Source organism: Trachemys scripta, chromosome 4 (assembly GCF_013100865.1).
Source record: "Trachemys scripta elegans isolate TJP31775 chromosome 4, CAS_Tse_1.0, whole genome shotgun sequence".
Taxonomy (NCBI): domain Eukaryota; kingdom Metazoa; phylum Chordata; order Testudines; family Emydidae; genus Trachemys; species Trachemys scripta.
In genome coordinates this window covers 111982084-111994114 of record NC_048301.1, presented here as the reverse complement: position 1 = coordinate 111994114, position 12031 = coordinate 111982084, and the positions used below count along the sequence as shown (strand labels likewise).

The window sequence follows — 12031 nt, the reverse complement described above, 5'->3', positions numbered from 1 at the left end:
CCGGCCCCCCCCCCCCCCCCCCCCCCCCCACAGCACCTGCCTTCCAGATTTGAACACCTCAAAATTCAGGAGTGCTCAAGCTCAGTTTGGGCAGCTGTTACTTCATTTCTCCCAAATCAAATATACTGATCCACTGTAACTTGCTGTAGAAAAAGTAGGATAAAATTGAGCAAGAAATGCTTCCCAGTGGTTATTAGGACTGGAATTGCTATTTTCAACAGCCATTGCCTTTTTGTTTGTTTGTTTGTTTAAAAGGAAGACAGTGATATTGCATTGGCAAATTCCCCATAGAAAGAGTGGAAGAAAAGAATAATAAAGGCACCTCAACTTTTCCTCATTTATGTAGGACAGTCTTATAATATGCATCCAGATATCCTCCAATCACACAAGCTGAAAATTGTTCCACTTTACTGCAGTTCTGTAACCATATGGGAACCAATCCTGTCTGTGTTCTGTGCACATCTAAAACTCCTGCTGAATGACCTGCCTTGGGAGCGAGTTACCAATGACCCAGAGCTGCGGCGGAAGGAGGGTGCAGGTGGGGGTGGGGGGTGGGGAGAGCCCAGGGCTGGGGCAGCAGGAGGTGTTTGTGGGGGGGCAATGGTAGGGGGGAGCCCAGAGCTGGGGCGGCAGTGTGTGTGTGTGTGGGGGGAGAGCCCAGGGCTGGGGCGGCAGGGAGGTACGGGTTGGGGGGGGAGCCCAGGGCTGGGGCGGCAAGGGGGTGCGGGTTGGGGGGGGGAGAGCCCAGGGTTGGGGCGGCAGGTGGGTGCGGCGAGGAGCCCAGGGCTGGGACTGGGGGCAGCCAAAATTTTTTTTGCTTGGGGTGGCAAAAAACCTAGAGCCGGCCCTGAAATCTACACTCAGTTTCTGGTTCTGCCACAGACTTCTTGTGTGATCCTGGGCAAGTCATGTAGCCCTACGCTCAAAACTCAGGTCGCCATGGTGAGGGATCTCAGGGGTATGAAAAATCCACACCCCGGGAGTGCCAAAGCTATGCCAACCTAACCCCAAGTGTGGTCGTAGCTATGTTGACAGAAGACTGCTTCCCGTCGGTCTAGCTACTGTCGCTCAGGGAGGTGGTGTTCCTACAGTAGAGGAAAAGCCTCTTTTGTCTCAGTAGGATGTGTCTATACAACAGGGTTTTCGCAGCATAGCTATGATGCTGTAGCTATACCGCTATAATCTCTGCAGTGCAGACATGGCCTCTCTGTGCCTTAGCTCCTCCATCTGTAAAATGGGGATAATACTTACCCTCTCCCCACCCTTTGTCCAGCTTGTCCTTTTAGGTAGTAAGACAGCAACTGCCTCGTATTTTGTGTTTGTACTGTGCCTAGTACAACGGGACCTACTCTGGCTGTAGTCTGCCACCATCAAGTGGATGATGATAATTTGGGGCAACTGGCAGGTGTTTCACTTTACTTTTTTCCTTAACTTTGTAACTCAGTCTCATTGCCGCCCTCTAGTCCACTTCCTCTGTGGAATCCCGGACTACTTCCCTGTTTGTCTTACTACAGCCTGTCAGAGAGTGATGCAAGAGAAGCCACTCAGATGACCGGCCAATACATTTGCCCAGCCTCCAAACCACTGATTGAAGAGATGAAGGAAGAAGTGTCTGTTCTGGACTAGAAGTGAAGGGGACAACAGCAGCAAAACCCCTCCATAAAATACGGCAGGGGGGGGGTGGGGGGGTTCCGTGTGCGGCCTACAAATAAATAAGGAAGCTATTGAATCTGGTTCAAGGGTAAATGATGGGATCAGAAACTGCCAAAATAACAGTAAAGCATGTAACCAAAGGCACTGTGTGTATTGGTGTAAAATAGAGGGTGGGGTTAGTAGATGGTGCATGAATGATGGAAGCAGCTTACACAATACTTTGTTCCAGGCCGGATTCTAAACTTTAATAAAGGTTCTTCAGCAGCTGTTGTGCTTTGGCTTGTGTTTTGGTTCCTCTGGTCAAGCACCAGGAAGCAGTTGAGAATACAGCAGCAAGGCTGGTATGCATAGCACAGTGGGGATTGCTAGGTCAGGGCAAGAATTGTCCTTCCCTCTCTCCCCCATATCTGTGTATGTGTATGCGCACACACACACGCACACACACACAGCTGGCATCACGCAGCATTGCTCTAGTGAAGTCAGTGGATTTAGCTCAGCTGAAGATCTGGCCCTCTTTGTTCAGCGAGAAACTCACCATTACTCTGATACCCCAATGTTAGAAAGACAGAGCAGGAGACATCACACAGACAAAGGGATCAGTGCTTTTGTTTAAGCAGAAAACATCAGATGGGTGGTGGGTTTTGTGACAAAGATCTCCGTGAGAACTATACTACACTGATGGCAGCTATGTATGGATCAATTTCCAATCCATTCTGCCCTTCTGTTTACAGGGACTGGTCTTCTAGCAGTTAGAAACAGGCACTGTAGCCAACTGAAAAGCAGAAATTCATTCTTAATACTCAAGTTTGTACATGCTGCTTATGTCACACTGCATGGTTTTGATGCTCTTTCCTGGTAAAGATCAGGTGATCTACTTCTAATGCAAAAGTACTAAATTCAACTATCATCTCTAAACATTAGGCAGCTAAAGAACATACTGTAAAGATCATTCCTTGTTGCCTACAAGACTGTTTATGATGTAGCTCATCAGAAAACTACTATTCATTTTTCTTTCAGAGACATTTACAAAGCAGTTAGTCTTACACAAACATGTGTCCTTTCCCTTAATGTAGCACTAAAGAACCATTTCCACGTCTCACAGGCCAGCTTCCCTTTATTGCAGCATGTGGGAAACCATGCTGTTATAACTTTCTATTACAAAAACATTAGAAAAATCTCAAAGGAATCTTTGGAAGAATTTTTATGTGATTAAACCACTAAAAGCAGCATGGCTAAAATTTTCAAACCTGGCTTTGACAGCACCTTGATTGGGATTTTCAGAGCAGTGTAAGTGAATTAGGTGCCCAAATCCCATTGAAATTCAGCCCTAAATGTTTAATTAAGTGCCTAAAACATGGAATTGGACTCTTCAAAGCTTGCCTATATTCAGACATAGCCTGAATTCAGGCAGAGTCCAGCAACTGTTCTAGTGTTAACCCCAAAGAGCTTGTTTTCACCAGGAAATGTAATCATGTTTAAACGTGCTTTAACAATGGAGTTAGCTGGCACAATGCTAACCTTGCCCTTGTCTGCGGTGACCAGTCAGTCAAGTCAGCACCCACCCCATCCAAAGCATGGCATTGCGCCCATTATGGTTTTCTGTTCGAAACTCCAGGGCTCGGAGACATGCCGACGGGGTATTTAACAGTGAACTCAGCAAGATGAATGAAAATGCCTATGTGCAGAAGTTAGTCAAATCTCTCGTGGGACTCAATCAAAGGTAAAAAATACTGGTTCTTCCCTGCTTCGTTCTGTTGTGACCTCTGAACTCCAAAGTGTAAAAAGATCAGGATGAGCCTCAAAAAAAGAGACTATAGATTGGGTCAGCACTAGTGCTGGCTACCGATGTCCGAATCAGGGCTATCCCCAAGTGCAGACAAGGCCTAACTTTAGGTCCCCAAGTTTGAACATTTTGGCCCAGGTGAAGAGCAGTGAATACAAGGCATTGTCATTCTGCACCCATTCAAAGGGAACGAGGTTACATTCCTCTTTATATGACTCTGTCTCCCACCAGAAGACAAGCTGAGTTTTGGATGATGCAGGCACCTCAGAGAGAGAGGAAAAGAAAGAAAAATGATGTAAAAATGATGTGCTGTTATATTGCCAAGCGTAGAACAAGGATTAAGATGGAAGAAGCAAATAGCAGCTTCAGAATTGTTGTTAGATTGGAAATCACCAACAGGAGCATGTAAAGAAGCAGAGGACTCCATGCAAAACACAAGGCAAAAAAGCATGTATTACTCAACCCTCCCCACCAAAAAATAATCCTCAAGACAGAAGAATGCCCATAAGGTTTGCCAAGTGGGGTGCATATCAAGAAGAGAGTTTCAGATTAGATTTCCCACACTCCCTTCTGTATTGAAAACCTCATTATGAGAAATTGCTTTCAAACTCCACTGCAGAAATAAGAAGTGACTGTGACAGTGTACCCCATAAGGCTTTATGGGGGGTGGGTGCTTATAAATGTATGTATGACATAACTGGAATATGTTTTGTGCTGCCTGTGCTATGTAACGTATCTCTGTAAAGGTTATGCTTTACTGTATCTATTCATCCTATTTGTACATATATATCATTTTCTACTTGAGGTTAAGAATATGGGCTATATGCTTGCTTGGTTTCTAAGTAAGCTTTCAGAGTAACAGCTGTGTTAGTCTGTATCCGCAAAAAGAACAGGAGTACTTGTGGCACCTTAGAGACTAACAAATTTGTTAGTCTCTAAGGTGCCACAAGTAGTCCTGTTCTTTTTAAGTAAGCTTTGTGAGGCATTTGGTCAGCTTCTTTAGGAAGGAATTTGCAAGGTTAAGTACCCAATCAGGAAACACTTGGGGAACAATGAACCTTGGAATGCTCCAATCCGCATAAGAAGTCTTCCTGGAGACATACAAGATACCATGTGGACAATGGCTTCGGCCTGTAAAGACTGAGTCATGCAGGGACATGTGACTTGCCCAGGTGACTCCAGAACTCTATCTTGGAGCTGGACTTTGCATAGGAGTGTGGAGGGGGGGTCTCCACCCACAAGAGAAAGTCTATTTAAACCCATGGGAGACCCCTCCATTTTGTCTTCAGCTGGCTAAGGAAGGAGCCTCTCCACCCCCCCACCAGGATACTTGAAGGAAACTGGAACAAAGGACAGTAACTACAGGGGGTGTGAGTGATTGCTGGACCCAGGTTAAAAGGAGATTAGCCTGTAAAAGGGAGCATTCTGGAACTGGTGAGGAACTTATCTGTATTTAGTTTGATTAGACATAGATTTGCACATTTTATTTTATTTTGCTTGGTGACTTACTTTGTTCTGTCTGTTACCACTTAGAACCACTTAAATCCTATTCTCTGCATTTAATAAAACCACTTTTTCCTTATTAATTAACTCAGAGTATGTGTTAATACCTGGAGGAGCAAATAACTGTGCTTATCTCTCTATCAGTGTTATAGAGGGCGAACAATTTATGAGTTTGTAAAATGGATTTATCTGGGTTTAGACCCCATGGGGAGTTGAGCATCTGAGTGCTAAAGACAAGCACACTTCTGTGAGCTGTTTTCAGGTAAACTTGCAGCTTTGGGACAAGTGATTCAGACCCTGGCTCTGTGTTGGAGCAGACGGGAGTGTCTGGCTCAGCAAGACAGGGAAAACAGGAGCAGAGGTAGTCTTTGCACATCAGGTGGCAGCTTCCAGGAGGTTTCTGTATTCCAACCCGTCACAGTGACAATCATTGCAGGTAAAAGCCATGGTGAAATGTAATCTCCAAAAGCCAAGAGCAAAAGCAAACCAAACCTGCAGGGGCGGGGGGGGGGGAGGGAGAAAGACTGCAGAGATCCTGGTCTTTTCAGCGAGAAGAAAGCCCACCACTTGTGGCTAAACTGATTATTGTTTTAGTACAGCGTATAGTCTCCTTAGTCAGAGTTACAGAAGAAGGATGTTCCAGCAGTTAAGCCACTTGACTGGGACTCTGGAAACCTGGGTTCACATCACAGACTACTTGTATGACCTTGAGGAAGTCACTTAAGGGTCTGTCTTTGCTACCCAGGCTTAAGCAGCCCCACTGCAAACCCCTACCCAAGCTACCATCCCCTCACTGGTGCTGCACCCACCCACATGTGTCACTATGGTTTCTGGGGACACATCCCATAGTTCTCTGTGCTGCAGTAAACTGATCCACTCTGATTCTTCCCCAGTGAATTGTAGGAGAGAGTTTGTCCTTCTGGAACATGGGATTTGTAGGAAGGCACTGGAGGACTATCAGCACTCAGGGATTTAGTCTGCATCTGCACTGCAGTGTGGACAGGTTACCAGCCAGAGGTAAAGCAGCATTCAGGTTTTAGCCTAAAGCCCTAGGAAAGTCAGCCATTCTGGGCTGAAAGCACCACTAAACTCCAGTGAGCACCAAGTGTGTGGAAGGGAGACAGGCTAAGGGTGGCACCCAAGTAAGAGCCCAGGTTAACTCTCAGGGCATGGCTACACTTGCAGATGTAGAGCGCTTTGAGTTAAACCAGCCTTTGTAGAGTGCAGTAGGGAAAGCGCTGCAGTCTGTCCACACTGACAGCACACTGGCATGGCCATGTTAGCAGCTCTTGCAACGGCCACAGAGAGCAGTGCGGTAGCTATCCCAGCACGCAAGTGGCTGCAACGTGCTTTTCAAATGGAGGGTGGGGGGGAAGTGGAGTGTGACAGGGAGTGTGTTGTGTGTATATGGGGGGAGAGAGAGTGGGTTTTTGGGGGTCTGAGAGCATGTCAGCATGCTGTCTTGTAAGTTCAGACAGCAGCAGACCTCCCATTCCCCCCCGCCTCTCTCTCTCACACACACACACACACAGCATTCCACAGTAATGGTTGCTTTGTCTCGGAGCAGATAAGCAGCCGACTGTCAGAAATGGAGTTTTCAAAGGGCAAATCCAAAACAATGACAAGAGTGATCACTTGATTTAAGGGGATTATGGGACGTTTCCGGAGGCTGATCAGAGCGCAGTAATGCAACACCTCGTTCACACTGACGCTGGGGCGCTCCAGCGGGAGCACATCAAACATTATTTTACTCACCGAGGTGGAGCACCAGGAGCGCTCTAGCCATGGAGTCAGAGCGCTCTACGTGCTTGCCAGTGTGGACGGGTAGTGAGCTAGTCTGCCCGGGGGCTCCTTTAATGCGCTGTAACTCACAAGTGTAGCCAAGTCGTAAGTGAAGACAGACCCTTAGAAGTCATTGGGAAATGAGTTCCCACCCCCCATGGAAGATTGATTAAAACAAGAAGTTTTGTTCAAATTTTAGCAGAAAGTTTTGAATTTCCATAAAACCACAAAAGTGCTGAAAAACAAATCAGAAATTTGGAGAAAGCAGCCACTTTCCAACGGTTTTGTTTAATCAAAATCCCAGTTTTGCATGGAAAAAGTGTATTGAGACAAAGATTTTCAACCAGCCCCCATACCTCATCTCTGCACCTTCTTTCCCCGTGTTTAACATGGGAGGTGAAGATAATCCTCCCTTTCTCCCACTTTGTTTAGAACGTGAACTCTTCAGGTCAGAGTATCCAGTACCGGGTTCAATGGCGCCAGGCCCACCCCCTGCTCTGCCCCGAGGCCCTGCCCCTGCTCAGCCTCTTCCCCCCCCCCTCCCAAGGCCACACCCACCGCTCACTCTTTTCCACCCCCTCCCCATCGTGCAAGTGCTGGGCGGGGCTTTGGGGGAAGAGGCTGAGTGGGGGTAGGGCCTCAGGGCAGAACGCAGGTGGAGTGTGGGGGAGGGGCCACGGTCCAGCTGCCGGGGCTCACAAAAGGTTAATCTGGCCCTGAGAATATGTCATTGTGTGTGTGTGTATGCACAGTGCCCAGCACAATGGGACCCCGATTGCAGAGGGGACATAATAATGGTTTAGTCATAGATATCATTCTAAGATACAAATTGCAAAGAGTCAGGAAAGTAACAAGCTTCAAATGAACAATCGATCAACCATTTCACAGCGAGCTCTCAAATTCCTCGCTTTGTAAGGTACTTTGTTACCTCACCATTCTGTTACTGAGATTAAGCCTATTTTCACACTCATCTAGTCTCATTCTCAGTGAATTTTTTTTCTATTAATGATTCTCATAAGTGAATCATACCTTACTAACAAAAGCCACCATATTCTCTGCAGCCCCCCAAGACCTCTATCCTGAAAGTGGCAGCCTTGTCCTGTGCAGTAAATACCTAGCATCCCACAGAGAATCCAGTCTGCTGCATGACCGGCTCACTTATAGCAATCAATCCTTTTAAACATCTTTAGCCAACGTGTGCACCACACAAAGAAACATCAAAAGGAAGTAAAGCTTGAGGACAACGGCTTGTCATGAGAATGCAAAATACTGGGTATAATAAAAGCTTTGCTGATCTTCAAGCACAAGCCACAAAACACTGCTGTAAAATTCCTCTTAGGAAAACTTTGCCATGTGCAGTGTGACAGTCTATAACCACAATTTCACCCCCTTTTCAAGACTATGGTGAATTTTGTACAAAGTATGCCTTGTGAGGTATCATTTGAAAACGGATAATTCACTGGTCATTATTGCCCTGGTAAAATAAGTGTGGCAACATTGTAGGTCAAGTTATAAAAAATTCTCCTGTATGACATTACTGAGACATATTCCAAATCTGGGGAAGCAGCCACAAACCAGTTCCTCAGAGACAAAAGACAAACTGATGCCTCAGCCAGGGATCAACAAAATCAAACGGACCATCGCCTGGTTAAGTGGCCATTCCTCGGCAGGAAAAACAGCATAAGTGAGAAATTTACACTTTGTCTCCTGAACCCCAGCTGGAGATGATTCTCAAAGGAGGGAATAAGAATGGGGAACAAGTGCCCCAAAAATATTCCTCCCTTTCTCTCCATCCTCAGCAACCACAATACCTAGGGAACAAAGTAACAGCTTTGGACGGAGGGAGGGATCCTGTCTGAAACGAATTCAGCCACTAAGACTGCTGAAGCATGTGCTGAGAGATCTTTTGCTTTGAATTCACTTAGCTTGTTAAGTTAGGTATTAGCTGCGTTTTACCTTTCATTTCTTTGTAACCAATTCTGACTTTTATGCCGCATTTCTTGTAACCACTTAAAATCTATCTGTAGTTAATAAACTTGCTTTATTATTTTATCTAAACCAGTGTGTTTGGACTGAAGTGTTTGGGGAAATCCCATTTGAAATATCAGAATTTGTGCGTATCATTTTCTATTAAAGAAATGATGAATTTATATGAGCTTGTGTTTTCTGGGAGGGGGCTGGGCTGTACAAAACGCACATTTCTGGGGGAACGTGTGGGGCTGGGCATTTGCTGGTGTTGCTCTCGAGTGTAATACATGAGTAGCTGCCCATAGCACTCATACAGAATAGCTGGGAGTAATTTACATGCTGGAGCTGTGTGTGAGCTGACCAGCAGTGTTTGCTCTCACAGAGGAGCAGTGTAAAAGGCATCCCAGGCTGTTCCACAGTCCAGATTGTACCCTGGTAATGGCACAAGCAGTCCGATGAAAATCCAAAGGAAAGGCAGGGAAGAAAAGCTAGAAGCTGTTTTATTTGTATTATGGTAGTACTGTTGAGTCTGAACTTTTGATGAGCTTAACCCAGACTTGATGTCTCTGTCTGAACTTTTAATCAAAGCTCTGACCTGCGAACTACTCATGACACCCCCCTCCCCTTAAGTAGCCATCTCCCCTTTTCTCTTTCTTAATTTACATTTTAACCTGTTTTATCCTGTAGAATGTTGATTGATTATGCATGACATTATGATCTGTTAATCACTTTGTTTACTTCTGTGTATAAATATTGATGCTCACCCCTAATAAACTTGCCACACTTACTCTGAAGCCTTTCAAGCTAAGGATAGCGTGAGCCCGTTGATCAACGAACTGGTGTCTGGTCTCTGACAGATTGTGAGCCCATACCAACTCCGCACGAACTCGGGTGCTGGAGAGGTGAGTGAGGACTTGCTTTTTTACCTAACAGTACCTCAAGATTTCACCTAAGGGCTTGTACTTGAAATGCTGCAGCTTCACTGCTGTAGCACTTCAATGTAGACACTAATTACGCTGACAGGAGGACTTCGCTCATCGGTGTAGGTAATCCGCCTCCGTGAGAAGTTGACAGAAGATTGTTTACACCCGGGGTTAGGTTGGCTTAACTACGTCACTCAGGAGTGTGGATTTTTCACACCTGAGTGATGTAGCTGGGTTGACCTAACTTTTTAGTGTAGACCAGGCCTGAAATGAGGGCCTCAATGTGCTAGGTGCTGTACATACACATAGTAAGAGACAGTCCCTACCATTAGGAGCTTACAATTTAAATAGACATGACAAAAAAGGTTTATTATCCACATTTTACAGATGGAGAACTGAGGCACAGAGAGTTTAAGTGACTTGCCCAGGGTCACCCAGGGACTCTGACAGAGCAGGCAGTTAAACCCCGATTTCCTGAGTGCCAGCCCAGGCCTTAAACAGAGCTATCCTCTCTCATTTTCCCAGTCCAATGCTTTAGCCACAAGACCAGTCCTCCTCTTCAAGGGCAGTAAAATCAGTGGCGCTTAACCTTTCCAGACTACTGTACCCCGTTCAGGAATCTGAGTTGTCTTGTGTACCCCCAAGTTACCCCTCACTTAAAAACTACTTGCTTACAAAATCAGACACAAAAATACAAAAGTGCCACAACACACTATTACTGAAACACCGATGACTCATTTTTACAATAAAATTATAAAATAAATCGTTTAGAATATAAATAGTGTACTTACATTTCAGTGTATAGTACATAGAGCAGTATAAACAAGTCGTCTGTATGAAATTTTAGTTTGTACTGACATCGCTAGTGCTTTTTATGTAGCCTGTTGTAAAACTGGGCAAATATCTAGATGAGATGATGTACCCCCTGGAAAACTTCTGCGTACCCCCAAGGGTACATGTACCCTGGTTCAGAACCACTGCAGTAAATCAATAGTCCATGCATTCTTCTGCTACAGCCTCCAGTCATTCACCCGTTCACTTCAAGATCCTTTTAATAAGATTTTTTTAAACCTATTTAGAAAGTTTTAGGTTTACAAATCCTTGCCAAGTAAATATAAGAGACAAAACAATAGTGATTACAACAGTGAGCTTTTGTCAGAGAAACATCATACAGTAATATCAGGTCTCTATTTAACAGGGTGTTATCATAATGCAGAGCGAACCTCTTTAAACAAATGAGATTTTAAAGCACATATTCCTCTATTGTGCAATCTTCTCACTAAATAGCATCTTTGTTAGTAACTCCATCACTCATTATACTCTGACATGGTGCGTGATCATATGGGGATTGACAGCAGTCACTGACCTATTCACACTCCAGTAGTTTTAAAGAGAGACAAAGGGAAACGTCCTATGATCGAATTCGAATACTCTGAATTCTCCAGTGCCAGGATTCTCCAGCGCAGGATCGCAAAATACTTTGCAGATATGGCAGCCTGCAGCATTTGCTAAAGTGATCAGCAATTCTGGGCGCCCAGCTTGAAACAGTTTAAAGAGCGCTGATTTTCACAAAGTGTTGAGCACGAGCTCTCTGAAAATCAGCCTCCCTCAAAGGCGTCTGAGGTCGGGCAGCCAAAAATACCTGTCACTTTTGAAAATTTAGGCCTTCTAACATCCCTCTGAGGTAGATAAGTTTTATGAATATTTTACAGATGTGTGTGTGGAGGGGAGGAGGGACAGAGGAGCAGATTTGCTCCAGGCGACCAAAGAAAGAAGCGGTAGAGCTAGTAGGAGAACAGAGGCGTCCTGCTGGTCCAAACAAAGCAGGAGTTACGGCTCCCAGTCCATTGCACTACCAAGGTCTTTCACTGTAATTAAACATCCTAGAGAGCTATGCAACACATTGTAACGAGAAGCAGGAGGAGAGCATAGAGAATGTGCTGGAGAACACGGCTTGCTATGGAGCTGAGCACAGACCTGGTGTGGGCTGCATTGGACAGTGCTGGCCTGTAGTGAGTTGAGATCTGACGTGGAAGATTTGCTTAAGCCCATTTATTTCTACCATGAAACGTCCCCATGAAGTAGGGTGACCAGATAGCAACGGGAAAAAATGGGCCAGGGAGTGAGGGGTAATAGGTGCCTATATAAGAAAAAGTCCCAAAAAACAGGACTGTCCCTTTAAAAACGGGACATCTGGTCACCCTACCATGAAGCAGAGAGTCTCTATGGTACATCTGAAGTGTAGCCCTGCTCCAAATCATTGGCTCAGTATGACACTCCAGTATACGCTCTGGTGATTACAATCACACCTGCCACTGAGGAGCACTGGAAGTGACAGTCAACTTAACAGGTGCCAAAGTCCATCACCCCACTATGTTTATTTGGGGGTATTCAACACCAAACCCTAACGCAGTTAAAA

At 45.3% G+C, this 12031-nt stretch overlaps 1 protein-coding gene across 1 annotated transcript in view; it reads left to right on the top strand.

Annotated features, from left to right (window-relative positions):
- SCT (secretin) overlaps positions 1-1662 on the top strand; it is a 14638-nt gene extending 12976 nt beyond the window's left edge. The window contains exon 7 of the mRNA XM_034769777.1: positions 1515-1662. Within this exon, the coding sequence (XP_034625668.1) occupies positions 1515-1626 (112 nt within the window). The 3' untranslated portion in view covers positions 1627-1662. The remainder of the gene's footprint in view (positions 1-1514) is intronic.
- The last annotated feature ends 10369 nt before the right edge of the window (positions 1663-12031 follow it).